Genomic DNA, 26,920 nt, shown 5'->3' with positions numbered 1-26,920 from the left:
ATGTTTAGTTGATAAAAATTATGTACATTAGAAATCCTTTAAAAATCATGGTACGTCAAAACCTACTTTATTTTTTAAGTATCAAAAAATCTTCTCAGTTAATGTCATTTAGAGGTAGTTGGTCAAAGAAATCTAATTATTACAACTATTTAATTATTACCTATAAGACATACCTTATATAAATAAAATACATGTATCAAATCAACTTATTTTCAATGGCTCGGTTAAAGCCGGTCGAATTCACGTGCGTCAGTTAGAACAAAAAACTTAGTCTTTACATGGACGAATATAATTATAATTATTTGTCTATGGTCTTAATAATATACAAACATAAAAATTGTTACATCATCTCATACTGTTCCCACATATCAATTCACGATATAAAATACAAATATCACATTATTATAAAGTTTGAGAAAGGTTGCATTTTCAATTATCATGATGAGATTGTTACTTTTTTTTCACCGCAATATAGTAATAATTTTTAACAAAATAATAATTAAAAATCTATTGGTACATTAGAATCCATATTATAAAATGATGAATCAATATAATTCCATGTGTACATATCCTTAAAAACCTTTGAATGTTGCTTATAAGAGAATATAAAACATAATTTTTCTTCCCCTATTGAAGATGTGCTTGAGAAACGTATTTATTAATAAATGCTTTACATAAAGTTACAGGCGCAATAAATTACATAACAAAGCATAATATATTTTTAATTTTACTTAACTCTTAAGAAGGACTATGAATAATTTTATTATATTTTCCATTTCAATCCTACGAATAAACAGGATGTTTTTATTAATTTATAATTTATCAGATTAACCGACGACGACCGACGTTTATTTAATTTTGTAGGTATCTTAATGTTTTTATAGCCCAGGAAAATGTATTAAAAAATAATATTGCTTTTAATAATATTATTATTTTCAAAATTTTGGCTCGTTACAATAGTCTGCATTATTTTTAAAACAGCGCCCTCTAGTATTCATAACAAGAATTATCGATTATAACTGTATACAAAAAGTAATATGCAGATTTATTTCTAATTATTAAAATGTGAAACAAAAACAATTTCAAATAAACCGCCATAAAAATTAATTAGGTTATAATAAGACCGAAACTATGTCGATTTTCGATTGGTGCAACAAGACTCATTCGTTCTATCTCATTCCGTTTACCGCTCAGACTAGTTTACCTTCACAGTGTGTGTTGTGATTCTTAACGTGCTGTTCGCGGGTATACCTTCGAATGTAAGTTTTTAATAAATTAGATAAATAATAATATGAGCGTATTTAATTATCTGTAAGTAATGGAACCTCTTTTCTCTCTCTTTTGTTGTGCGTTCGAAATATTGTTTATCTGTGGCTCGTTGCTCGTTCGTTATTTGAATTTTCGAATGTTTTTATTATTACCTATCTGTTATTTTGTAATGTTCTATTCGTATGGTTGATTTATTTTATAATTTTGTTTCTAACGTTTGATTATCTTCATAAATTTATTTTCTAATCAGTTTTGAATATTAGGAAGGTACCTACATCGTTATGTAGTTGCGTGATTAAGTTCGCGGTAATATATTTACATTTTTTATTTGTATTAATTAAGTTTCCTGTTTGTCGGAATATTGATGCCAAGAGCTTTAAATTCGGAGTGTTGTGGTATGTCGTTTTTTATTTATTTTTGTTACAATTTAAAATTATTTAATCAAAATATTTTTTAACAAACGCAGTAAAGGATGAATGAGGACAGTTCTTTGGCATATTATGATATATTATGTAGTTAGATATAAGTTACATATTATGTAATATTGACATGATTTAAAGGAGCAACTATGGAGTTTCTTGCCGATACTTCTCCATAGATACTGCTTTCCGAATCGGTGGTAAAATTTAAAAATACTTATGTAATGACGATTCTAAAGTGCTACTAAATAGTAGTCTACTTGAATAAATGAATGTTTGAGTTTGAGTTTGAAAATATTTTTTATGGTTTAGTAATGTTCTTAAAATCGTCCTTGTGATTGAAAAGGCGGTAATAAAATAATTAAATTATATAAGTATAAAGCAACAATTAACAAGAACAAAAATTATGTGTTTCCTGATATCAACCAGAGCGAAACAAATTTTATTAGTGCATCCGGTAACCAAACACGCGACATCCTGGTTGCTTCTTCTTGCAAATAAAATAGTAACCATTGAGCCATTGGTCTTAGTGGAACCTATCTATTATAAAGCTTAAGAGTTTGTTTGAAGGCGCTAATATCTGGAACTGCTGGTACGATTTGAAAAATTCTTTCGGTGTTAGATAGCCCATTTATCGAGGAAGGCTATAGGGTATACAATATATAATTATAATATCATCACGCTAAGATCAACAGGAGCGGAGCAACGCGGGTGAATCCGCGGGGCGCTTCTAGTAACTAATAAAAATTCTAATACTTATAGGTAATCACACTGATGCCATTATGGAAGATTTTATTTTTTTATTTGTGTAAGTAAAGGTCCCAAAATGTTAAGCCTCAATTAATGCGGTTTGTGACGTATAAAACGTCTGCTGATTCGTAAATTAATTCTTAACAAATAAGGGTCATTGACCACTTTATTTTAAATAATGTTCGTTATAACTTATAACACGAGTGAAGCCGCGTGCTGAAGCTCGCATAACAATAATACCAATTATAACCGGTTCTAATAAAAGCTCCTGTCTAAAAATCATTCAAATCTATAACAAATCCATACTAATATTATAAATGCGAAATGTAACTCTGTCGGTCTGTCTGTTACTCAATCACGCCTTAACTACTGAACCAATTTGCATGAAATTTGGATTGGATAGGTTTTATCCCGGAAATCCTATGGGAACGGGTTTTTCTTTGAAAACGCGGGCGAAGCCGCTGGCGGAAAGCTAGTAGTTAAGTTAACCTACAAGTAATGACGACTAGGTAAACTATTTAAATTAAAAAATAATTATTTTTGACAAAAAAAGTCTCAGAACTGAACTAAATTTAAATGAAACCACGGCCTTACTAATTAAAAAAAAGAATAATCAAAATTGGTTACCCAGTCAAAAGTTACGTCGAATTTAGAGCCGTTTTGAAGTCGGTTGAAAAAAAACTACCCTGTTATTGAAGTTATGTTTTAGGGACTCCTATAAAACATCACAGTATGTATTATTAAATTTGTAACAAGTACATTCTTGCCATATAAAATTAGCAAATTGACGACCGATGATAATTAAACAAGTTAGCAATAAGTACTAAAATAGTTCATTAGGTAACAATATTTCTAAACGACTGTGGAATTTTCATTGCATTTTGCAATTCGCCCTTATTTCTGCGAAAATTCATATTTTAGAACCTTAATTATTATGTTAAACGAGTTTTTTGCCAATTTGAATTTGATATTTTTGGTGTTATGGCATTCAAATGCTTTATAAATATAAATTTATAAATAATAGAAAAATATTCGATCACGAGGCGGGACTCAAACCGCCGCGCCATGCCAATCCGAGGCGGATGCCTGACCAACTCGGCCACCCGTGAGTTGTTTACCAATTTTTTATATAATTTTATCCAGTTTTCTACTATGTACATTGTATGCATACATATTTATAGTCTGGTTCTATGTCATTTTGTGTGAAAAACATATTTTTTTTAATTTTGACTTCGTCGCTACATCTTATTAAATATTAATAGAATTAGATCTTTAAATGTGTAAAACATATTCAACATTATTATGTTGAATATGTTTAATATTTTAAGTAAAAATAAATCTCTAGATATCAGTTAATTTTCCAACTAGGTACCATAAAAGCTAAATATATCGAGCAATAAAGTAGGTACATCATATCGATGCCTCCTAAGTATACTGAGTCAACTAACAAATTTAGGTATTTTCATATTTTTATATAAATGAACATGATAAATCGTGATCTTAACGTTCGTGTTAAAAAAAATTAAAAAAGTACAATAATTACCGAGATAATTTCACGTATACTAAATCAATTTCAACATCAGTTAAAATCGTACATTGTAAACTGATCTAAATAACATTGTACCAGTGTACGCGGGGCGTGAGGGGGGACACAATAAACTTGTATCGATATACAAGTTTATATCGGCTCAGTAGACTATTAATGGCGACAAGTAAGCACGCAATTTTAGGTAATAATTGTTCTTTAACATGTTAAATTAATAATATTAACAGAATGCAATTAAACAGGGCGCGAAAATTTAAAAAAATTACACAGGAATCGATGATATTGATGATTGATATATGATGATTGATGCCATGAATTAATGATATTATGGTTATTGTTTTTTATGGCATCAACAGACAGCAAAGAGAGGCGCTAATGAAATTTCCAGCTGTGTTTTCAACTTTCAAGTTTATAGAAGACACGGTGGGTAATAGTGTCAAAGATTACCGGTTCAGGTCAGACAACTGTGGAGGCCAAAATAGAAACAGAATTGTATTCTTAATGTATTATAATATGTGTAATATTCTATAACAAACTTTGAACTAGCTAGTTGAAAGTTTGTTATAGGTATTAGTCATAGCTTTCTATTAATGGGTCCAAATGAAGGCGACAGTATGCACGCTATAATTGAAAGATAGACGAAAGACAGCTATAGCTTTTAGTTTTGCCAAATCCGATGAAAAGCCATACAAAGTGTCATACTAAAGTGTCTCACTCACTTTAAATAAAAGCTATAACTTATAAACAACTGGACAACTACCAATGATGGATCAAAAATGCCTTTGAATAAAGTAACAGAAGAACTAGTTTAAGCGGATTATCCATATAGGCTGTTATGTAAAACGAGATACCAAGATGTTGTTACAAGTGGATAGAGTGTAAAGATATCAAAAGCTACACGAAATAGAAAAGAGTTAAATATTGACGTAGATAATATTTCTTTAGCTTATCAGATACCCATTCCTATTGACCAAAATAAGCACAAAGATTTGACGGATCTTTGTAAGACACTAGTAATTCCTAAAGAGTATCATTTATTTTATAATAATTTGATTTCAACGAACTCTAATGCAGCTAACGACAGCGATTCTGACTTATGATTATAGATATAAGACTCTAATTTGTTAAAAGTGATATTTTTTGAGCATTAGAAATGTTGATTTGTTTTTACTTGTAGCTTTTAGATAGGCTATAAAGAAATTCGTAATTAATTATAGCGAAAAAGAGAAAAGAGAATTTCATTTATTTTTTAATAAATTAATTGATTTCAACTAATTCTAATGGATCTAACGACTGATTTTTAATTTGTTAAGCATTAGAAATGCCTGGATTACTACGTTATTAATTTCTATAATTTTCACTATTGTTAAACGTAAGTTACCAATTAATATTTTTTAATAGCGATTTGTACGTTGTAGCGTTTAGTAAAGCTTTTATGTTAAAAAGATATTCCTACTTAATTATGGCGAAAAATACATTGTAATTCTTCAAAATGAGTTGTTATTGGTTTCTTATTCATGTTCTTCTTCCTAGCTTTTATTAATCCCACACATCGAAAGGTATTAGAAAAAAAAATCCTAAAAATAAACCTCAGTAAATTACATTGGTCCAGTATACGTTGAGGTTTCAAATGTTAACTTTGTTAATTACTTTCCTAGTATAATGAGTCAAGTGACATAATTTCAGCATTTTATTATATATTGAGATAGACAAACCCGAAAACAAACAAAAGTAAAATTAAATTAATAAAATGACAATCATTCTTTCATTTGATTTTGGTGTTAACGATAGATTTTGATGAACAACGTACATAAATATAACTGGTAGTTAAACCATTTCACTATTGAGTCCCGCCGGCGTATACCCAGCTATCTACAAAAAATTCCATTTAAAAACAAAAATCAGCAAAATCATTTTATACCAAAGGAAGGGCTTACAATTTTTATTAAAAAAACATTTACTTTGTTTCGAATTTTTTTGATTCCATTAAAATATAAATGATTTGCCTTCAAATCACTCTCCTGTAAAATAACTAAAATGTCAGTTGACTCATTATACTTAGGAGGCATCGATATACGATATCGGTTATTACGAGAAGTAAATATGTAATTTAATACATGCAATTAAATAGGCATTTAATACAGATAATCATCAAAGACAAATTAAGCTCAGAATTCCGCGATTTAATTAATTACATACAAATTATCAAATTGTTCAATCTTTTATCGATTCAATGAGCATTTTGCAATAGATAGATAGGAATCATTAAGTGTCAAACTCATAATTCGCAATCTATATTGCTAAGTATTGCGTGACTGTTTATATAATCCGTTTTGACCTGACGTTTGAGAATCTGAATTAATATAGATCTTATTTTAACTTCAGGTGATAAGAAGTAGCCTATATAATATTTTACTTATCTGTCATCATCATCAGCCCATATACGTTCCCACTGCTGGGACACGGCCCTCCTATAATAATACAGGTAATAATCCACCACGCTGGCCAAATGCGGGTTGGCGGATGACACAAGTCGTCGAACTTTTGATTCTTCGACATCTCAGACTAGAGATGTATTTGTGACTATATATTATCAAGATGATTTCAACAGATTTGGCACATGCAAAACTGTCTATGCTAGTTAATAATACAGTTGATAACATTTACTCAATACATTTTGTTGTTGGTATGAATATAACAAGCAAACAAAAGCTCGCGTTATTGCTATAATATTATCTGTGATGTTACTCTTTATTCTTTATTGGTAAAATTACATAAACAAAACCTCCTCCTTTTGAACCCTTTAAAGTTTAAAACATCCATTCTATAAATATCCGTATCATATTTTATTATCTCTACACAAGTATAAGTATACATAGACGAAGATTTCATAATCCATGACCTTTCCTCCAATTTAATAGCACATTTGCTATAATTCGTACGTCAGTCAAGGTTGAATAAGATGAGTTATAAGTGAATTCGCACCTTTCTGTCACGGTGCATTTACATTAAACGAACATAGAGCTAGTTAGAGCAAGAGCATTCGTTCGTGATCTTTTCGTAACTAAACTGTTATTCAGTGTTGTTCAATGTTCAGTATTAGAACATCGCATAGAATAAAAAGGCGTAGAGCATTCTTCCTTGGTTCTTTTCTTAGTGCGTTCGAAATGATTCTATGCGATGTTCTAATACTATTTCTTATCACTTATGCTTTTATCTAAGCAGTTTGCGCCAAGCTGCATGTGCTAATGCAGGTAACAGTAGCTTATTAACACGTTTTTATTAGCTTCACCCGTATCTTTGTATATATATTTATATTGTGTAAATACTACCAAAGTTTCGATTATGACGTGATTATGACCCACTTTATACAGTTCCACAATGGTCTATGAGATACACAAAGTAAGTGGCAGAAATAAGATTGTTTATAAACAAGCCTCTCAAAAAATTGTTAACCTTATAAAAATATAAGGATCTAAATATTCCAATAGAAGTAGTACTTCTATATATTATATAAAACTCAAAGGTGACTGATATAGTGATCTATCAACGCACAGCCCAAACCACTGGACGTATTGGGCTGAAATTTGGCATGTAGATGTTAGGACGTAGGCATCCGCTAAGAAAGGATTTCCCGAAATTCTTGCGGGAACGGAGAAAAACGGATGCACGTACAAAGTCGTGGGCGGAAGCTAGTTATGTATAAAGTTTCTAAAGTTATTATACTCATCAAATTTGAAATTATAGAGCATTCAAGATATTCAGATTTCTATCATAAACGGTAACATTTAGAACTTCGGCTTTAAATTACATGCTATATTAATAAACGTTACTTTGCTGACAGTTTGATTCGATAATAATCCAATTTGCATGATGAAATCCTGAAGGATCTTGCGTAAAAACACGAGTGTGAAAGACGTCTAATAGCTTACATGATTCTTGTAATATCTTATTGCTTTTATCAAACCAGTATCTACCTACTAGTCCCTGTATTATAATGTACTAGATTTCCGCCCGCAGCTTCGCCCGTTTTTTCAAAGAAAACCCCGTACAGTTCCCTCTAGGATTTCCGGGATAAAATGCCTATGTCTCATTCTGGTTCTCCAGCAGATATAGGTAACAAATACAATAGGTTTATAAATTTATAACAACTAACATACCAAATTTCATTGTAATCGGTTCAATAGTATTTGCGTGAAAGAGTAACAAATATTCATCCATCCTCACAAACTTTCGCATTTATAATATTAGTAGGATAGTTACTAGTGTGTATGCAATGAGCTCTTAATTTATTAGAATCCTGTGTATGTACGTATTTGAAGAATATAATAGATTGAAATTCGTATATTCCAATGTTTGTGCATTGTAGGGACACACATATGGAATACGCTGATCAAAGCTATTTGTATATCAATTTGAAGTACTTAACTCATCATAAATTATGCTAGTTATAAAAATATGATAAATGATAATTATTACATTGCTAAAATGATAAATGATAATTATTACATGCTAGTTATAAAAACACAGATGCTATACAGATGATAGTACTAATTGTATTTAAAATTTATCCTTCAATATAAAGCCACATTTCAATATTACATACCTAAGCAGTAAGATACGCATAACCTAGCTTAAATATCTTAGCGATCTGCGATGCCAGATTTTAGCCGTGTTTCGACTCTAAATATGAACGTGTTTTGAGTAGGTATATTATAAATTCAGCCTATGTGGTTCGAGAAACATCTTTTAGCATATTATGTAACAGATTTTATCAATCCTGATATCATTTAAATTATAACAACTAGAAGTCATGTTTAATTCATACAATACATTCGTACCTTTTATTCCTGATTCAAACTTTTTATGAGTGTAATTAATTGATAATTCGTTTTTTTTTCAACTTTCCCTATCTAGGTAATTTAATGCGAAAATGTTTCATTCAATTAAAAAAAAAAAACATCTATCATCTTGACGTTACTAACCATGGAGACGGCTTTTCTTTTTTTATTTACTAGAGCGGCCGCGGCGCAGGGACTCAAAGTGAGTCTTGGCCTCCGACAATAAGAGCCTCCATTTGACTCTATCCTGCGCCTTCTCTTGCCAGTTTTCAATCTGGAGGGTGCGCAGGTCTTTGGCGATTTCGTCTTTCCAGCGGTACATGGGTCGTCCAACCGGACGACGTCCAGATGTTTGTCCCAGGTACGCTCGTTTCGCTGCTCGATCTTCCCCCATTCTTTCCACATGGCCGAGCCATAGGAGTCTTTGTGCTTTAATCTCACCAATAATGTTTGGCTCGGCCATTAGGTCTTGAGGTTCTAGGTTTTTCCTTCTCCTCCGAACCCCTTCTTCTGTTAACCGAACATCTTTCTTAGGATCTTTCTTTCAGTAATTAGGAGCTTGTCTTCTTCTTTTTGAGTCAGTGTCCAATTCTCATAGGCATACATTTCTTTAGTTTATTTACTTTAAATTAATTTATTCTGCTCATTTTCTCAGGTGTAAGCTCTACAAAAAAACTACACGCATTGAGAAAGCTTATAAACAAACAAATATAATACAAATATTTTGTAATCGCACCGCTACCACATTTGGTTAGATGACATTACCGACCAAACATAGGTGTACTAACCTACTTTTTATTAACACATAGTTTTTGGTAGATTTGACAACAGCTGTGACTTGTTTAAAATGTAAATTTTAATATTCTAGGTCATATTTTATCATACCTGTTTAAAAAATGTCACTCTTTTAGGAAGTAGTTGGGAAGTAGGTACTTGGGATGGATGTCGGAAAATGTTAGTCGTATTAAAAATCGTTCGTTTATTTAAAAGCTGATATTTTTTTAAATGACAGTTTTAAAATAAGTAACAAGCTTTTGGCAAGCAATAAATTTAATAGAAAATGGAAAATGAGAACATTACAGAATTTAAATTTTTTGTGTTCTGAAATCTGGGTTATTTTATTAAACTATCAAGAACTTTAACTTTGAGGTACAAAGCATTTTCCTCCGTATAATCTAGAAATGTTCATTTAATAGTTTAATTTAAAACACACATTTGACCTCCTTTCATAAAACTTATTGTTTTAGTTCTAGATGATTTGACATAGGTACGTAATATTACCATTGTGCAAGGAATATAGTGAGATGATGCGTAACTGTATACTATTGTGAATTGTGATACACAATATTAGTAGTTTCATGTGCCTATATTGCGAACGAGAGAACATATAAAGATAATTTTATCTGTAATATATTTTTTTAGAAAGAACAGGAACTATTAAGACTTAACACTACAATCTTGAACTAAGTACTAGGTATTATTGAATAGAAAAAAGAAGATAATTATATTGATTATTTTTATAAATCTTCTTTCTACAGCACACTAAGACCATTCCTGTTCCTTTTCAGTATTTTAAAATTAAACTAAGATGCTCGTTCGATCATGTAGATTCTAGTAGGTTTAATTTGGTAATACGTAGAACATACTCAAAGCTTATTATAAAAACCATTAAATCTTCCTAGTCAAAAAAATTACATACTACTATAGGCGTAGCGTGGAATTCTGATCGAGTCACCAAAAAAACTGTTTGTTGACGGAAGCATTGCGTATTGATGCAAGAATTTAAAGCTCGAAGCGGATGAAGCGCCGCCCAATACTTGACTCACTCTATTGTTTCTGTAACGAAGGTGTTAATTCAATGACAAATTATGTGATTAATTGTAGCTGTAATTTATTGATATTGCAAAGGTTTGATTATTGACTTCTTGTAACTAAGTTTAAAAGAGCAAATACAGAGTTTATTGTCGGCTCTTCTCTGTGGAAACCTCTTTCCGAACCGGTTAAATGGTAGGTACATTATGTTATGACGATTCAAAATTGATTCAAGAAGAAATCTATTTCAATAAATCAATGTTAGAGTTTGAGTTTAGAAATATCTGCCTGATTAGCTACGAATACGATTAATACGCATAAAGAGTTATTGACTTCATATCTTTCGCCTTTTTGACACATTTGGACTGTTAAATTGTTGAATAGGTTTGAATGTTATTTGTAACATGGATTTTTAGATTAGTCTAGGATAGTAAGAGACAAGCTTTTATAGGCGTTCAACTCGATAAGATAACCTTTAACTAAGTACGTTATGATTATTATTTTCAACGTTTGCACTATTGTAACATTCATTTAATATCTGACATAATCCTGCATTCATTGCAACACGATGCACATAATATTATCAGTAATCTCATGCATTTGACGATATAACAACAACGCTTGTATGAAAGCAAAGATCTTATAAGAAAGAAAACATTTCAAAATTCGTGCAGTATTCTGTTGAGGAGAGAAGTAATCGAATAACCGATAAAACCGCGGTTTTTGGTATCATTTACTAAAGCTTGGGAATAACATGTTGTGGTCATAGTCTAGTCTATATTTCAATCACATTTGATAGTTTAAACATTCGGAATCATTGGAGCGTGAAGAATATTAATTTCATTTGAACCAAGGACAACCGAGCCTCGCTAAATTTACCAGATTTACGTTATTAGAACTAGGTACTAGTATAGTAATACTATCCGTGTAAGTACTTAGAAGATACAGCTCTTCAAATCTACTGATACTTCAGTTAAACGATAGGATAATAATTAATAATACCCAAATCTCTTTAAAAACTTCAGTGACCGTTATAACACCTATTTAATTCAAAGCATATTAAATACAAAAGTGATTACTACATTAAAAAGCAGTACAACAGTAAAGCAAGCAGTTCAGACAAATTGTGTTGCATAGTAACGAGAGATGTGGGCCAAAGTCTTGATGAAAGTGATAGTCTCCGGTCAAGGTCGCGTTATATTGACCACTTTTACTTTTTTTTTCTTTAATGATCGTTTTTAGTTCTATTAGTTATTTTATCGCTAATACGAGCGAAATTAAAAGCATTGATTATTGGATTTGTCTTCGGCTTTTTATCAGTAGTCATATTTTATCAAGATGATTCTTACCTATGTTTTATGTAAAGATGATTCCAGAATATTCAGATATTTGTAAATAATGATAGGATTTACACATTTGACATAAGATTTTAAAGTTAATATTTCAGAAGAGTTATTTTTTCATTTTCAATGGATAACCTTTCCTGGATGACTTATTTATCTGGGCTTTTGAAAATGTATTTAGAATTTTATTTAGTTACAAAACATCAAAATATATAACTGTTAAATCAAGTGCTTGCAAATAAGAGATTGCTTAGCGATATCTGAACCTGTCTGCCTAACCGCAGGTAGGCTGGTGGTTGGGTAGAGTCAAATTGATTTAGGCATTATTAAAATTACATATATTTCACATTTTATTATATTTAATAGTATTATTATTTATAATAAAAGGTAGTAAAAAGGTAGGAAAGTAGATGTTCATAATATTTTTCTTAACAAAAACCATGACTCTCTTTGTAGACATTTAAATGAACATTTCAATATTACACATAGCTATTGCACGCCTCATAAGCGAAGCGTTGAGGTGGGTACTACTGTCACTTCGCGCAAAACATCTGATTTTTCAAACTTAAAATGTCTTTATGTATCATACATTGCACTTGTAAGATAATACATACACACACATATTAAGAAAAAACACTATTTTTAACGTTCATGATATTTTTGATGTCATTTTTGTTATTTAAACTAGTTAAAAAACAGTTTAAAAAAGTTCTGTCTTGGACGTCCGTGTGTCTGTATGTGCGGATCCTTTTTCTTGTTAACACGATAGCGACCGAAATACTTTACTAATCGAGTCTTTTTTTTTCTCTTACGCTTGAGTATGCTCAGGAATAGAACCCTTTCATTTTTCAGGGTCTGATTCGATGTGGTTTAATTGTTATTAAATAAACAAAAATAATAATTAATAAATATTTATTAAAAAAAAATTATGAGGCGTGCACTTTTGGATTTTCCAAATTATTTTAAAAATATCCCGTCAACATAATGTCTTTTGGTAGAATTATTTCCGGTGTTGAAAAATCACACAGCTCTAAAGGTATTCTAGTGCCAAAACTTTCCCAGCTGGAAATACATATCTACTTTAAGACATCATCGTCTCTCCGTTAGAACCACAGGAGTTTAAAAGTAGTGTTAAACAGATACATACCTTTAAATATTATAAACTTTAAAATTGTGTGAAACAAACGTCTTTTTCTTTAAATAAAAACTTCTAAATACATTGATAAGACATCTATTATTATCAAACAGTAATTCAGTACATTACCCAAGTACCGTGAGATGTCGGCCAAGGTACGATGAAAGTGATAGTCTGGTCAAGGCTGGACAGACTGACCACTTTTACTTTGTATATACTTGTTTGACTTAGTACTGATTAGAATGTTTTCATTTGATTAATGTATTATTTAATTGAGTAATGAGTTATGACTTAATATGGGTGTCAATTATTATGAATAATTTATCACTTTTCAATTGGTTGTTAGTTTTTTTATACCGTGAAGATGATAGATATAATATAGTTATTACAAATGTTAGGTTTTCTTCTGACTTCGGCTGTATCATGTGCTGAGTTTTATTTTTATAAGTTACCTATGTCAAAACTCAAAATATTACACTTCAGAAAAAAAAAATTCGCAATAGAGTAACCCCCTGGTAATTTTGACGGATTGTAAAATAAAAAGAAGAGTGTGAACATTTTAACTACAGTATAATAATTATTAATATTTTAATGTATTTGTTTGAGTCTTGATTATATTTTACTCTGCTAAGTAAAAGAGAGAATATTTTGTGTTTGAACAGAAATGAAGCTCCTGGGTCTGTTCCACCGCCACTAAAATTCAACTAAGAGGCCATTATTAGAAGAATCGTAATACGTTTGACCCTCAATGCCTACACATCTATCAAATTACAACTTTGGCAGAAGGTTACTATACTTTTACTTTATAATAAGGAAGGCGTTACATTCCTTGAGAAGTATTGCAACAATATTGTTAGGTGGTGGGAACATTCAAACTCAAACTTGTACTCGCAAATATTTTTATAGACGTCAAAATTAACAAGCTTATGAATACGCTTATGAGTACTATTGAATTGTTTGTATTTCTCTCTCACGCAATAACAGCTTATCTAAATAATTCATATGTTATTTAAGATGAGCACATACAACTACTTTGGTACTAGTGAAAAATTATAATATATTATTTGTGACAAAGACAACCTTTTACTCGAGTAAGGGCTTCGGAGTCCAACTATAATAATAAATTATACTACTATTTTTATATCATCTGTGCTTATACATAACTAGCTGCTCCGCGCGGTTTCACCCCCGTGGCTCCACTCCTGTTGGTCGTAGCATGATGATATATAGGGTATAGAACCTTCCTCGATAAATGGGCTATCTAACACCGAAAGAATTTTTCAACTCGGACCAGTAGTTCCCGAGATTAGCGCGTTCAAACAAACAAACAAACTCATCAGCTTTATAATATTAGTATAGATACATAAGGTATAATAAGTATAACGTAGCCATTACCGGGTCGTCAAAATAAATATTGATGTGTGATAAGGAAAACTAAAACAAAAGGTATAAAGACATTTTAAATAATAAGATAGATATAAACATGATGCGGTTGAGTCGTGATGATCGGCCTTATATGATGTCACCTCATACCAGATAATAAATACTAAATCTTATGCGCAATATGGGTTTTTCTGGAAAATTATAATATTTTCAACACGTTCACTAATAAAGAAGAAATAATTATCTTTATGGAATATTGTTTTGAACGCCATCTTGTGGTTATTTATGTTTAAATTGTATCCTGGTTATTCAAGAGCAATAATTTGTGCTAACTTCCTTCAATAAATGTTTGCGGTTGATATTAGATGTTTATTATCTATCGTAGATAATAGAAAACAATAATATCTTTCTTTACCTTGCATAACTATTTCTATGTTCTATCTAATATCTAATATCTAATATCTAATCTAATATATATTATAAAGGCGAAAGTTTGTAAGGATGTATGGATGTATGGATGTATGGATGTTTGTTACTCTTTCACGTAAAAACTACTGAACCGATTACAATGAAATTTAGCACACATATAGAGGGTAACTTGGATTAACACATAGGATAGTTTTTATCCCGGAAATCCCACGGGAACGGGAGCTATGCGGGTTTTCCTTTGCAAACGCGGGCGAAGCCGCGGGCGGAAATCTAGTATATAATAAACAATGTTGTACCTAAAAGTGTGGTAAACCGTAAAAGCTTAAAAATGTTCCATCATAGATAAATGACAGTATTGAACGTTGCATCTAGTAAAAAAAAAATTGGTAAAGTTTCCAATTTTTTTACAATAAAAAATTGGATGACGTCAATCTATATACATAATCAAAATTCAAATTAATTCTATTGGAAATATAAAGAAAAGTGAACAATGTTTTTACATCAAATATCTATTTACACATTTTACGGTCAGCCGGCATTTATCGAGATATTACAGCTAACCTTTTAGCTTACAATCTATTGATCCTCTATAAGTCACGGATGATCTTTGGGGTCACTTACGATGGGGTCATTAAACAAGCGTTAGATTTTTTTTACTATCACGGAATTTTTTTTTTACCTTCGAAGGAAATAAGTTTTTTACTATAGAAGAATAGAATAGCAATGACCTTTATGTATACAGATATCAATCGTAAAATTTGTTTCAAAAAGCTCCGCATCGATTAGCTAACTTAAAGACTATAATTACTTATATGCATAAGGCGGGTCCATACAGAGCGAGCTTCCTCGCGAAGCATTTTCCGTGCGAGGCTATTCGGTCTATGTGTACGTGGTCGAGGAATATGGCAGCACACGCGCACTATAAACCACGCTTCCACGTAATATTGATGACATGATCAAGGCGTGATAGTGAACTTGACTGATCAAGTTTGTATATTAATGTCGTTTTAACAATATCAATTCAAGAACAAATAATATCGAAAATAATCTTTACTTTGTTAAAAATTTAAATTGATACTCAAAAATAAATTTATAATATGAAGAAGTAATAACATATAGTACATTAATATTAACAGTACTATTGAACTATTGGTATATCAAATACCAATACAAATTGTACGTTCACGCGACCTCAGAGTTTTCCAACAAACGCTTCAGCTCAAATTATTACGATATTATTAGTTCCTATTATAAATTAATAAGGTCCAAGTTTGATACATATTTTTTAAGGATAATATCATAAATTTATTTATTATTTAGTGGCTCAGTAACAACCGGAACGCTGACGCAACCCAAAGGTCGTATCAACCTGTTCCAATCACATTCCTGATGCGTAATTTAGACATGCGCCTCATCATGTGTTAAACGGATTTGAACACAGATAAATAATATTTTTGTTCCATAGATTAGGTAATTTTTAAGTGCATAGAGTACAGAGAGGAGATGGAATGAACTTTTGAATAAAAGGCAATCCGCTACTGCTAAATGCTAATTTCACTTTGAAGTTTACAAAGCTAAACCAAAACTAAAAAATAAATACCGAAAAGATTATTTAGATTACCCATGCTAAAGCTTATTATCATCATTCATATTATAATATATAAAGCTACACTACCACTCACTCACTCACTCACTGACATCGGGTTTCTCGGAAACTACGTGGAAAGTGGGGGGGATAACGACGTGATCGTGTAGAGGTGCGCCGAGTGACCAGAGGAAAAATATAGCGATCTCGATCACCTTCGAAAACCGAGTGGACCCCTGGAGGTGCGCAAAAACGGTGGTACTTGGAGGGGGTGTGTCTGAACAAAAAATGCTCAGAACTGGTGGCGATTACCAGGGGTGGTGGAAAAATGGGGATTTTCGCGAAAACAAGATGGCCGCCGTACTTTGGCAAAATCGCCGTTTATGAATCCTTACGTCTCAAATTTGGCACACGTGCTCTGTGCGAGCCGGCGAATCGATCGGTGCCCCGTTCGAGTGGCTCCGGGCCCCAGTTTCCGACTTCCATACAACGTAAAATCCAACGGCCCGCGGAAACGGTGCGAGTTGGGTGGGGGGTGTCGGAACTAAAAATGATCACCACCCTGGGACGCTACCAGGGAGCCGTAGTGGGACGCTCGATTTTGGAATTTTTCCATTTTTGGCGCAAAGATAAAAACGTAAATTTAGACGAGGTGGCGCAACGGAGAAACACACCAATGATGCATTCATACTCGCCCAGCTCCCAGGATATCCAGAAAAATCCGAAATTTTGAACTTTCTCACAGCCCGCGGAGACGGTCAACGGCCCGCGCAAACGGTAGCAGCTACATCTGGGGTGCTCGAACTAAACTTGGAGTAGACCTCGAGCAATTACCACAGATAGTGAAAAAAATTCAAAATGGCGGAAAAAATGGCCGCCGCCATACAAATGCTAAAACGGCCATCGCTGGTCCGATCGCGCTGAAACTTGGCACAGGGGCTTTAATCGAGCCGCACATTAAGTTGGCATACTCATCATCGAGTTTCCATCGCTGGTTTCCGAGTTTCATACAACGCGAAATTCGACGGCTCTCCGAAACGGCGCCAGATAGGTGGGGGGTGTAGAACTAAAAAATGATCAGGAAGATGGGGTGCTACCAGGGCAATTGAGAAATTTCAAATTGGACGTAATTTTTTTTTCAAAAATGGCCGATTTTTCGAGGCAAGATGGTGGCGCCGGTTACTTTACGATCGGTCTGAAAATTGACTTTTGTGCTCTGATCGGCCAGATTTACAAAACTGCATACTCAGAATTTCTCTCCGACCCCCGGTTTCCATTTTCCATACATCACGAAATTCAACGGCTCTCTGAACCGGTGGCAGGTAGGTCGGGGTCGCCGAAGCAAAAAATGCTTCAAAACCTGGTCCGCTTCCAGGCATATAAAATTTTTTGGTAAAATACGAAATTTTTTTTTTCGAAAATTTTGTATGGAAATTTCCATAGTAAGAAGGGTGATTGAATAGCAACGGCAAAAGACGGCGCCGCGGGCTGCTTGCTGCCCGCGCACCGCGCAACCTCGAAGGTCGACAGCCTCCCGGAGTAGAAAATATTTATTAACTTTTGAACTACCGCACGAGCCAAGCGAGCGAAGCGAGCGAATCACGGCAGCGGCTGGCTTAAATATTCAAATAGGTAGCGAGGAGCGACGCGACGAACGAGTTAGGTTAACTTTTGAACTACCGCACTAGCCAAGCGAGCGAAGCGAGCAAGTCACGTCAGCGGCCGGCGTAAATATTCAAAGAAGTAGCGAGGAGCGAAGCGACGAGCGAGTTAGATTAACTTTTGAACTACCGCACTAGCCAAGCGAGCGAAGCGAGCAAGTCACGTTAGCGGCCGGCGTAAATATTCAAAGAAGTAGCGAGGAGCGAAGCGACGAGCGAGTTAGGTTAACTTTTAAACTACTGCACTAGCCAAGCGAGCGAAGCGAGCAAGTCACGTCTGCGGCCGGCGTAAATATTCAAACAAGTAGCGAGGAGCGAAGCGACGAGCGAGTTAGGTTAACTTTTGAACTACCGCACTAGCCAAGCGAGCGAAGCGAGCCAGTCACGTCAGCGGCCGGCGTAAATATTCAAATAGGTAGCGAGGAGCGAAGCGACGAGCGTGTTAAGTAAACTCTTTAACAGTTTATTATGAAAAGTCACTGCCCGCTATCGATTAGACACCTCAAAATGATGAAATTCGGGGATCACATTTCAAGAATTTAACCAATATTTGAATAAGTAATTTATAAACTGTTTCGACTGACTGTAGAATCGCTGTTAGCAGATGTAACAAATGGACAGGAAATTCAAATGCATTTTCAAATGACTGAAGATTTCTGCCCTGGGATGAGCCGCGAGCTGCTTGCAGCTCGCGCACCACGCACCCTCGAAGGTATACAGCCCCCCGGAATAGAAAATACTTGAACGGGAAATTTATAAGCACTTCCGATTGACTGTGGAATCGCTGTTAGCAGATATTAAAAAATTGACGGGGAATTTTTATGCATTTTCAACTGACTGAAGATTTCTGCCCTGGGATGCTTCGCGGGCTGCTTGCAGCCCGCGCACCACGCACCCTCGAAGGTGGGCAGCCTCCCGAAGTGGAAAATACTTGAATGGAGAATTTATAAGCATTACCGACTGACTGTAGAATCGCTGTTAGCAGATGTAACAAATGGACAGGAAATTCGAATGCATTTTCAACTGACTGAAGATTTCTGCCCTGGGATGCTTCGCGGGCTGCTTGCAGCTCGCGCACCACGCACCCTCGAAGGTGGACAGCCCCCCAGAATAGAAAATATTTGAATGGGAAATTTATAAGCATTTCCGATTGACTGTAGAATCGCTGTTAGCAGATGTAACAAATGGACAGGTAATTCGAATGCATTTTCAAATGACTGCCCTATTGCTGTAACCCAGAAGCAAAAGAGGCTCGCGGGCTGCTTGCAGTCCGCGCACCACGCACCCTCGAAGGTCGACAGCATTTCAAAATAGAAAATATTTGAATTGGGAATTTATAAGCACTTCCGATTGACTGTGGAATCGCTGTTGGCAAATAATAACAAATTGACGGGGGATTTTGATGCCTTTTCAAATGACTGCCCTATTGCTTCAACTCAGGGGCAAAAGGGGCTCGCGGGCTGCTTGCAGCCCGCGCACAACGCACCAGCTAGTCATATATATATAAAGCTACACTACCACTCACTCACTGACATCGCTTTTCTCGGAAACTACGTGGAAAGTTGGGGGGATTTCGACGTGATCGTGTAGAGGTGCTCCGATCGACCAGAGGAAAAATATAGCGATCTCGATCACCTTCGAAAACCGAGTGGACCCCTGGAGGTGCGCAAAAACGGTGATACCTGGAGGGGGGGTGTCTGAACAAAAAATGCTCAGAACTGGTGGCGATTACCAGGGGTGGTGGAAAAATGGCGATTTTCGCGAAAACAAGATGGCCGCCGTACTTTGCCAAAATCGCCGTTTATGAATCCTTACGTCTCAAATTTGGCACACGTGCTCTGTTCGAGCCGGCGAATCGATCGGTGCCCCGTTCGAGTGGCTCCGAGCCCCAGTTTCCGACTTTCATACATTGGAAAATCCAACGGCCTGCGGAAACGGTGCGATTAGGGTGGGGGGTCCCGGAACTAAAAATGATCACCACCCTGGGACGCTACCAGGGAGCCATAGTGGGTCGCTCGATTTTGGAATTTTTCCATTTTTGGCGCAAACATAAAAACGTAAATTTAGACGAGGTGGCGCAACGGAGAAACACACCAATGATACATTCATACTCGCCCAGCTCCCAGGATATCCAGAAAAATCCGAAATTTTGAACTTTCTCACAGCCCGCGGAGACGGTCAACGGCCCGCGCAAACGGTAGCAGCTACATCTGGGGTGCTCAAACTAAATGTGTAGTAGGCCTCGAGCAATTACCACAGATAGTGAAAAAAATTCAAAATGGCGGAAAAAATGGCCGCCGCCATACAAATGCTAAAACGGCCATCGCTGGTCCGATCGCGCTGAAACTTGGCACAGGGGCTTTAATCGAGCCGCACATTAAGTTGGCATACTCATCATCGAGTTTCCATCGCTGGTTTCCGAGTTTCATACATCGCGAAATTTGACGGCTCTCCGAAACGGCGCCAGATAGGTGGGGGGTGTAGAACTAAAAAATGATCAGGAAGATGGGGCGCTACCAGGGCAATGGAGAAATTTCAAATTGGACGCAATTTTTTTTTCAAAAATGGCCAATTTTTCAAAGCAAGATGGTGGCGCCGGTTACTTTACGATCAGTCTGAAAATTGACTTCTATGCTCTAATCGGCCAGATTTACAAAACTACATACTCAGAATTCCTCTCCAACCCCCGGTTTCCATTTTCCATACATGACGAAATTCAATGGTTCTCTGAACTGGTGGCAGGTAGGTCGGGGTCGCCGAAGTAAAAAATGCTTCAAAACCTGGTCCGCTTCCAGGGATATAAAAAGTTTTGGTAAATTGCAAAATTTTTTTTTTCGAAAATTTTGTATGGAATTTTCCATAGTAGGAAGGGTAATTGAATAGCAACGGCAAAAGACGGCGCCGCGGGCTGCTTGCTGCCCGCGCACCGCGCAACCTCGAAGGTCGACAGCCTCCCGGAGTAGAAAATATTTATTAACTTTTGAACTACCGCACGAGCCAAGCGAGCGAAGCGAGCGAATCACGGCAGCGGCTGGCGTAAATATTCAAATAGGTAGCGAGGAGCGAAGCGACGAGCGAGTTAGGTTAACTTTTGAACTACCGCACTAGCCAAGCGAGCGAAGCGAGCGAGTCACGTCAGCGGCCGGCGTAAATATTCAAAGAAGTAGCGAGGAGCGAAGCGACGAGCGAGTTAGGTTAACTTTTGAACTACCGCACTAGCCAAGCGAGCGAAGCGAGCAAGTCACGTCAGCGGCCTGCGTAAATATTCAAAGAAGTAGCGAGGAGCGAAGCGACGAGCGAGTTAGGTTAACTTTTGAACTACTGCACTAGCCAAGCGAGCGAAGCGAGCAAGTCACGTCAGCGGCCGGCGTAAATATTCAAAGAAGTAGCGAGGAGCGAAGCGACGAGCGAGTTAGGTTACTTTTGAACTACCGCACTAGCCAAGCGAGCGAAGCGAGCAAGTCACGTCAGCGGCCGGCGTAAATATTCAAAGAAGTAGCGAGGAGCGAAGCGACGAGCGTGTTAAGTAAACTCTTTAACAGTTTATTATGAAAAGTCACTGCCCGCTATCGATTAGACACCTCAAAATGATGAAATTCGGGGATCACGTTTCAAGAATTTAACCAATATTTGAATAAGTAATTTATAAACAGTTTCGACTGACTGTAGAATCGCTGTTAGCAGATGTAACAAATGGACAGGAAATTCAAATGCATTTTCAAATGACTGAAGATTTCTGCCCTGGGATGAGCCGCGAGCTGCTTGCAGCTCGCGCACCACGCACCCTCGAAGGTAGACAGCCCCCCGGAGTAGAAAATATTTGAATGGGAAATTTATAAGCACTTCCGATTGACTGTGGAATCGCTGTTAGCAGATATTAACAAATTGACGGGGAATTTTTATGCATATTCAACTGACTGAAGATTTCTGCCCTGGGATGCTTCGCGGGCTGCTTGCAGCCCGCGCACCACGTACCCTCGAAGGTGGGCAGCCTCCCGAAGTGGAAAATACTTGAATGGGGAATTTATAAGCATTACCGACTGACTGTAGAATCGCTGTTAGCAGATGTAACAAATGGACAGGAAATTCGAATGCATTTTCAAATGACTGCCCTATCGCTTCAACCCAGAGGCAAAAGAGGCTCGCGGGCTGCTTGCAGCCCGCGCACCACGCACCTTCGAAGGTCCACAGCATTTCAAAATAGAAAATATTTGAATTGGGAATTTATAAGCTCTTCCGATTGACTGTGGAATCGCTGTTGGCAAATAATAACAAATTGACGGGGGATTTTGATGCATTTTCAAATGACTGCCCTATTGCTTCAACCCAGGGGCAAAAGGGGCTCGCGGGCTGCTTGCAGCCCGCGCACAACGCACCAGCTAGTCATTATCATAAAGCTGTATCAACTTCAGGTGCTCAAATCAATAAATTTCCAAAATACTCTAATTTTAAGATGCCGAAGCGCGAGCACGACATCTATCGTCAAGTTATTAGAGACAATTAATAAAGTTATATTTTATTTTTATTTTATTCGTATCGTCATAGAAAGCATGACTTAGACATCAATATTACTTACAAATATTTTTTTTCCATTTACGCACGGCAGGGGGGCTTTTTAAATTCCCATTTACATGCTCCCGATGAGGCTTGCCTTGCCTTGTTGGCATGCCTTCCAAGCCGGAGCTCGTGGGTTCGATTCCCACCCGGGGAAAATATTTGTGTGATGAACATAGATGTTTGCTCTGTGTCTGGGGGTTAATTATCTATATAAGTATTTATTTCAAATAAATATTTATCAGCCACCTGGTTTCCTTAACACAAGCGAAAGCTTAGTATGGGATCAGATTCTGATCTGATCCCATACCGTGAAAATTGTCCTGAAATATTTATTTATTTTCTTATGAACCTTTATAATTTTCAGATGCTACTAAATATACTGGTACTCACGGCTTGCGTGGCTCTCACCAGCTGCGATGTATCCCACATCATAGAAGAGACGACAACGCTACCACCACCCCCGAGGCCGTACGCGTTTTCGTATACTGCTGGTCGGTATCCTGGACATACTGACCGGCAGCACGCTGAAGTCAGCGATGGTAGTGGAGTTGTTAGAGGTATGTATTGGTTTGGATAGTTTAAAAGTAAGTTTATTTGAGACAATTTGAAGTTTAACTTTGTTGGTGAAATCAGCTTTGTCTTATGAATTTAACATTTATAACTGACGTAGTCCGTTAAACCCGGAGCGTAATGTTTATTTAGAAAAGAGCTTGGTTTAGTTGAAGATAAGAAAATGGTTCAAATTATAGATTGATGAATTCAGAGGTATGTTATACTTGATTGATGAATGATGGATATCTTAGAAAGAATAGTTTTTGGAGAGCAAATGGTTCGAAAGACAAGACAGGACAAGGTAGTCAGATTTTAATGGATTGGGTCGATGTTCATAAATAATATTTTGAACTGTAGATTAATAATTGTTGATGTAGTAAATGGTTCAAGAATCAAGAGGTAGATTGATCAGCGTTTGGTAATGTGTTTAGCAATATAGCTAGTTTGGTCCTTATTAGAGAGTTTGTCTCCTTTTCTATTACGTTAACCGTCTTAGTTTGTAGGTTTCATATTGAATACTGTGTTTGCATCTATGTGGAATTCTTTCTTTATTATTTTTGAAGTGAAACTTCTTTTGGCTCGTTGAGAGTAGAATTTCAGGGTCGCGTCATGGAGTAAGGCGACGATTTTGGTATCTTTGAATCTTGTCAAAGAAGTTTCACTTCTGACACGTGTTATCGGTACATACGCTCTTTTTATTTGTACCTGGATGTTTTACATACCATGTAGAGCTAATTAAAATAAAACATTATTTATTGTCAAGTATTTTGCGTCTTGGAACGGGTTTTGTATTTCGACTCTTGCATACCTGCCTGAATCTAGTTTTTTCTCCTTTATACGTGAAATATTTTACTCGTTTGACCTTTACAAAATATTTGCGTACATTTGGTTACAATATAAATCGGCATATGACTTGTTCGTATTGATTTGCACAAATTAAAAATAGAATATTTGAAGGTGCGTCAAGTTTAGCCGGATCAAGTTATTTTTCTAAAAAAAAAAATCCAATAACAAAGCCCCCAAACATATTTCTCGGAAAAAGCTTAGCACTTACCAATCAAAAAAGATAAGCTCACAGTCTACACGACAAACCAGATCATAACATTTCCTATTTAGTTTTCTACAAACAACCAATATCTAACAACACTCCATATGATTCCAGGCACCTTCTCCTACGTGGACCCTCGTCAGAAGGTCCGTACAGTGGACTACATAGCGGACAGGGAGGGCTTTCATCCAGTACTGAGCGATCCTCTACCTGAACACCCCAGGGACTCGGAGTCTGTAGCCCAGGCCAAGGATAAGCACTTTGCTTTGTATGCCCAGATTGCGGAGGACCATGCTCACCACCCGCATCCTGATGGTAAGTAACACTAAATGGTATAAATTTTATGGAAATTTGTTCGTTTTTTACAGGTTACAAAACTCAAATACATTCACGCAACGTTGTAAGTTTTGCTTTTGTCGTATGGTGCTAACTGTGGCCCTGGTAAAAGAATCAATTGATAGTTGAAACGTGTCTAAAACTACAATGCTACTGGAAATTATATTTTAATTGTATATGAGAACTGTGAGACATAGATTGAGAAAGACCGTAGATACTCTTACGAAACGGCTGGACCGATTTTCACGAAATTTCGTGTGCCTATTGGGTACATCTGAGAATTGGCGAACATCTATTTTTCATAGCCCTAGTAAAAAAGAACAACGTTTGTCCAGACAGACAGTTGTATATTATGTAAAAAATAATTTCAGTTCAGTTAATAAAACTATATCCGTCCATTTATTTCATGTTATATCTACGGTAGTCAATCATACTACCAATATACCATCCATATCTATACTCTACTAGCAAACCCGGTGCACTCCGTTTCGCCACCAGAGACACCTTTTCTTTGCTAAACCTCACGGAGCCCGAGACCTTTCCAACGAATGCAAAACCGTGGAAATCGGTTCGTGCGTTCTGGAGTTATAGCGTCAGGAAGGAAAACCCGACTTATTTTTATATAGTAGACTAGCTTTCCACCCGCAGCTTCGCCCGCGCAGTCAAAGAAAAATCCCGCATAGTTCCCGTTCCCGTGTGCCTATGTCCTTTCTCTATATAAATATCTCTATACCAAATTTCATGCAAATTGGTTCAGTAGTTAAAGTGTGATTGAGTAACAGACAGACAGAGTTATTTTCGCATTTATAATATTAAGTATGGATTACCCAACTAATATAACCACTTAAACATTTCCAGAAGCATCAGTCCCCCGTCAATCAGAGGCCGTCGCAGCAGCAGCCGCTAAACACGCGCAACTTTTCCGAGTGATTGCTGAACAACATGCAAGAATCGCGGCTGAAAGAGAAGCATTACAACGGGAAGAGGAAGAGAAACAACACTTACAGGACTTGTCACAATAAAGAATTACTACATATATGATGACTTTTGACTATAAACAAAAAAATTATAAGATTGTATAGCTAACTATACATTCTGATGGTTTTTGACGTACTAAAAACTACTCATGATCTTCTTTAAAAATGTCCGATAGCGTTTGACCGACAACTAGACTCATAAAACGTCAGAAATAACCGAACGATGTTGCAAGCTTTCTTTCGAATTTAAACCTTAAAATCGTGGCAGTAAAGCCCCCCTATATAGCTAAACTATCTACAGCCTACGTCAATCTCATACATTCGTAGTCTATTCTATTGAACGCTACGCTAACAGAAAGCCACTTGACTAGGGGGCAGACTATTTTTTTAGCGTAATTATGAGCCTAGTTGTGAGTTGTACTTGTACCTCTTTGACCCAAGTTTTGTATTTTCAAAGTGAAAAAATCTTACGTTTGCTAAGTTTGAATCTCAGAAAAGTTAAAGAAAATATCCATATTATGTTAGTTATGTCGTAACATGTTTTGTGCAATGTATGAAAGTTATGACGGCCACCCGTAAATTAAATTAGTTCTTTGAAATAATATACAATTTACGACTTTAACCTATGCACTTACTAGCTTTGATTTTTAACAGTTTTAACAGTCAAAAGGGCCATCATATAGTTTTTTAGATTAGTGACATTACTGACTAGGCATTTAGGAAACATTTTTGACTCGGCTAACACCAAATAACACTTGGTCCGAAGACTTCATATTTTTATTTGATATTTCAAATAAAATAATTGAGAAAAAAGAGAATAAAACAAACTAATTGTATTTATACGTCAGACTTATGCATTTAAAAATGTAAAATTTTACCTGTATTTATCGATTTCGATGTTGTTTTTCATAAAGTTACCATTTTTTGTAATGATTTTGTATTTTTATATTTTTGTACGACGGCCATATTTAAGTGTTACCTGTAATAAAGTATTTAATACTTTTTTGGTGTTTATGTTTTTTGTAAAATAAGTACCCTACAAAATATATCTATTCTTGTAATGATTAGAAGAAGAATATATAAGAAAAATAGCGTTGTAACTTGTATCTAAGACCTTATATGATTTAGTTTAAATGTGATAAATATTGGTTATAATTTTTTACATGTTTGAATCGAAATTGAAATTGTTTTTTAAAACAATGAGTAAGTAATATTAAATAAATTGAAATAAGTATACAGTTCTTTTGGGAAATTAATGTTGAAATGAAACATCCAAA

At 35.5% G+C, this 26,920-nt stretch overlaps 1 protein-coding gene across 1 annotated transcript; it reads left to right on the top strand.

Moving 5' to 3' along the window:
• The first annotated feature begins 1,153 nt into the window (after positions 1-1,153).
• LOC149479078 (uncharacterized) lies at positions 1,154-25,850 on the top strand. The gene is made up of 4 exons (XM_089708550.1): positions 1,154-1,259; positions 23,095-23,287; positions 24,445-24,645; positions 25,525-25,850. Exons 2-4 carry the CDS (start codon positions 23,095-23,097, stop codon positions 25,686-25,688), a joined length of 558 nt encoding a protein of 185 aa, XP_089564676.1. The 5' UTR covers positions 1,154-1,259; the 3' UTR covers positions 25,689-25,850.
• The last annotated feature ends 1,070 nt before the right edge of the window (positions 25,851-26,920 follow it).

The sequence above is a fragment of the Colias philodice genome, chromosome 21, assembly GCF_061535455.1.
Source record: "Colias philodice isolate Cphi_HAF_F1 chromosome 21, ilColPhil1 Martin Lab GWU primary, whole genome shotgun sequence".
NCBI classification, from domain to species: domain Eukaryota; kingdom Metazoa; phylum Arthropoda; class Insecta; order Lepidoptera; family Pieridae; genus Colias; species Colias philodice.
This window is presented reverse-complemented; position numbering and strand designations above follow the sequence as displayed.

Bases quoted from the DNA above. Each gene is read 5' to 3' on its own strand.
- LOC149479078 (XM_089708550.1), top strand. From the start codon at position 23,095: ATGCTACTAAATATACTGGTACTCACGGCTTGCGTGGCTCTCACCAGC. The intron at 23,288-24,444 runs GTATGTATTGGT...ATATGATTCCAG, and splicing joins TGGTAGTGGAGTTGTTAGAG to GCACCTTCTCCTACGTGGAC. The intron at 24,646-25,524 runs GTAAGTAACACT...AAACATTTCCAG, and splicing joins TCACCACCCGCATCCTGATG to AAGCATCAGTCCCCCGTCAA.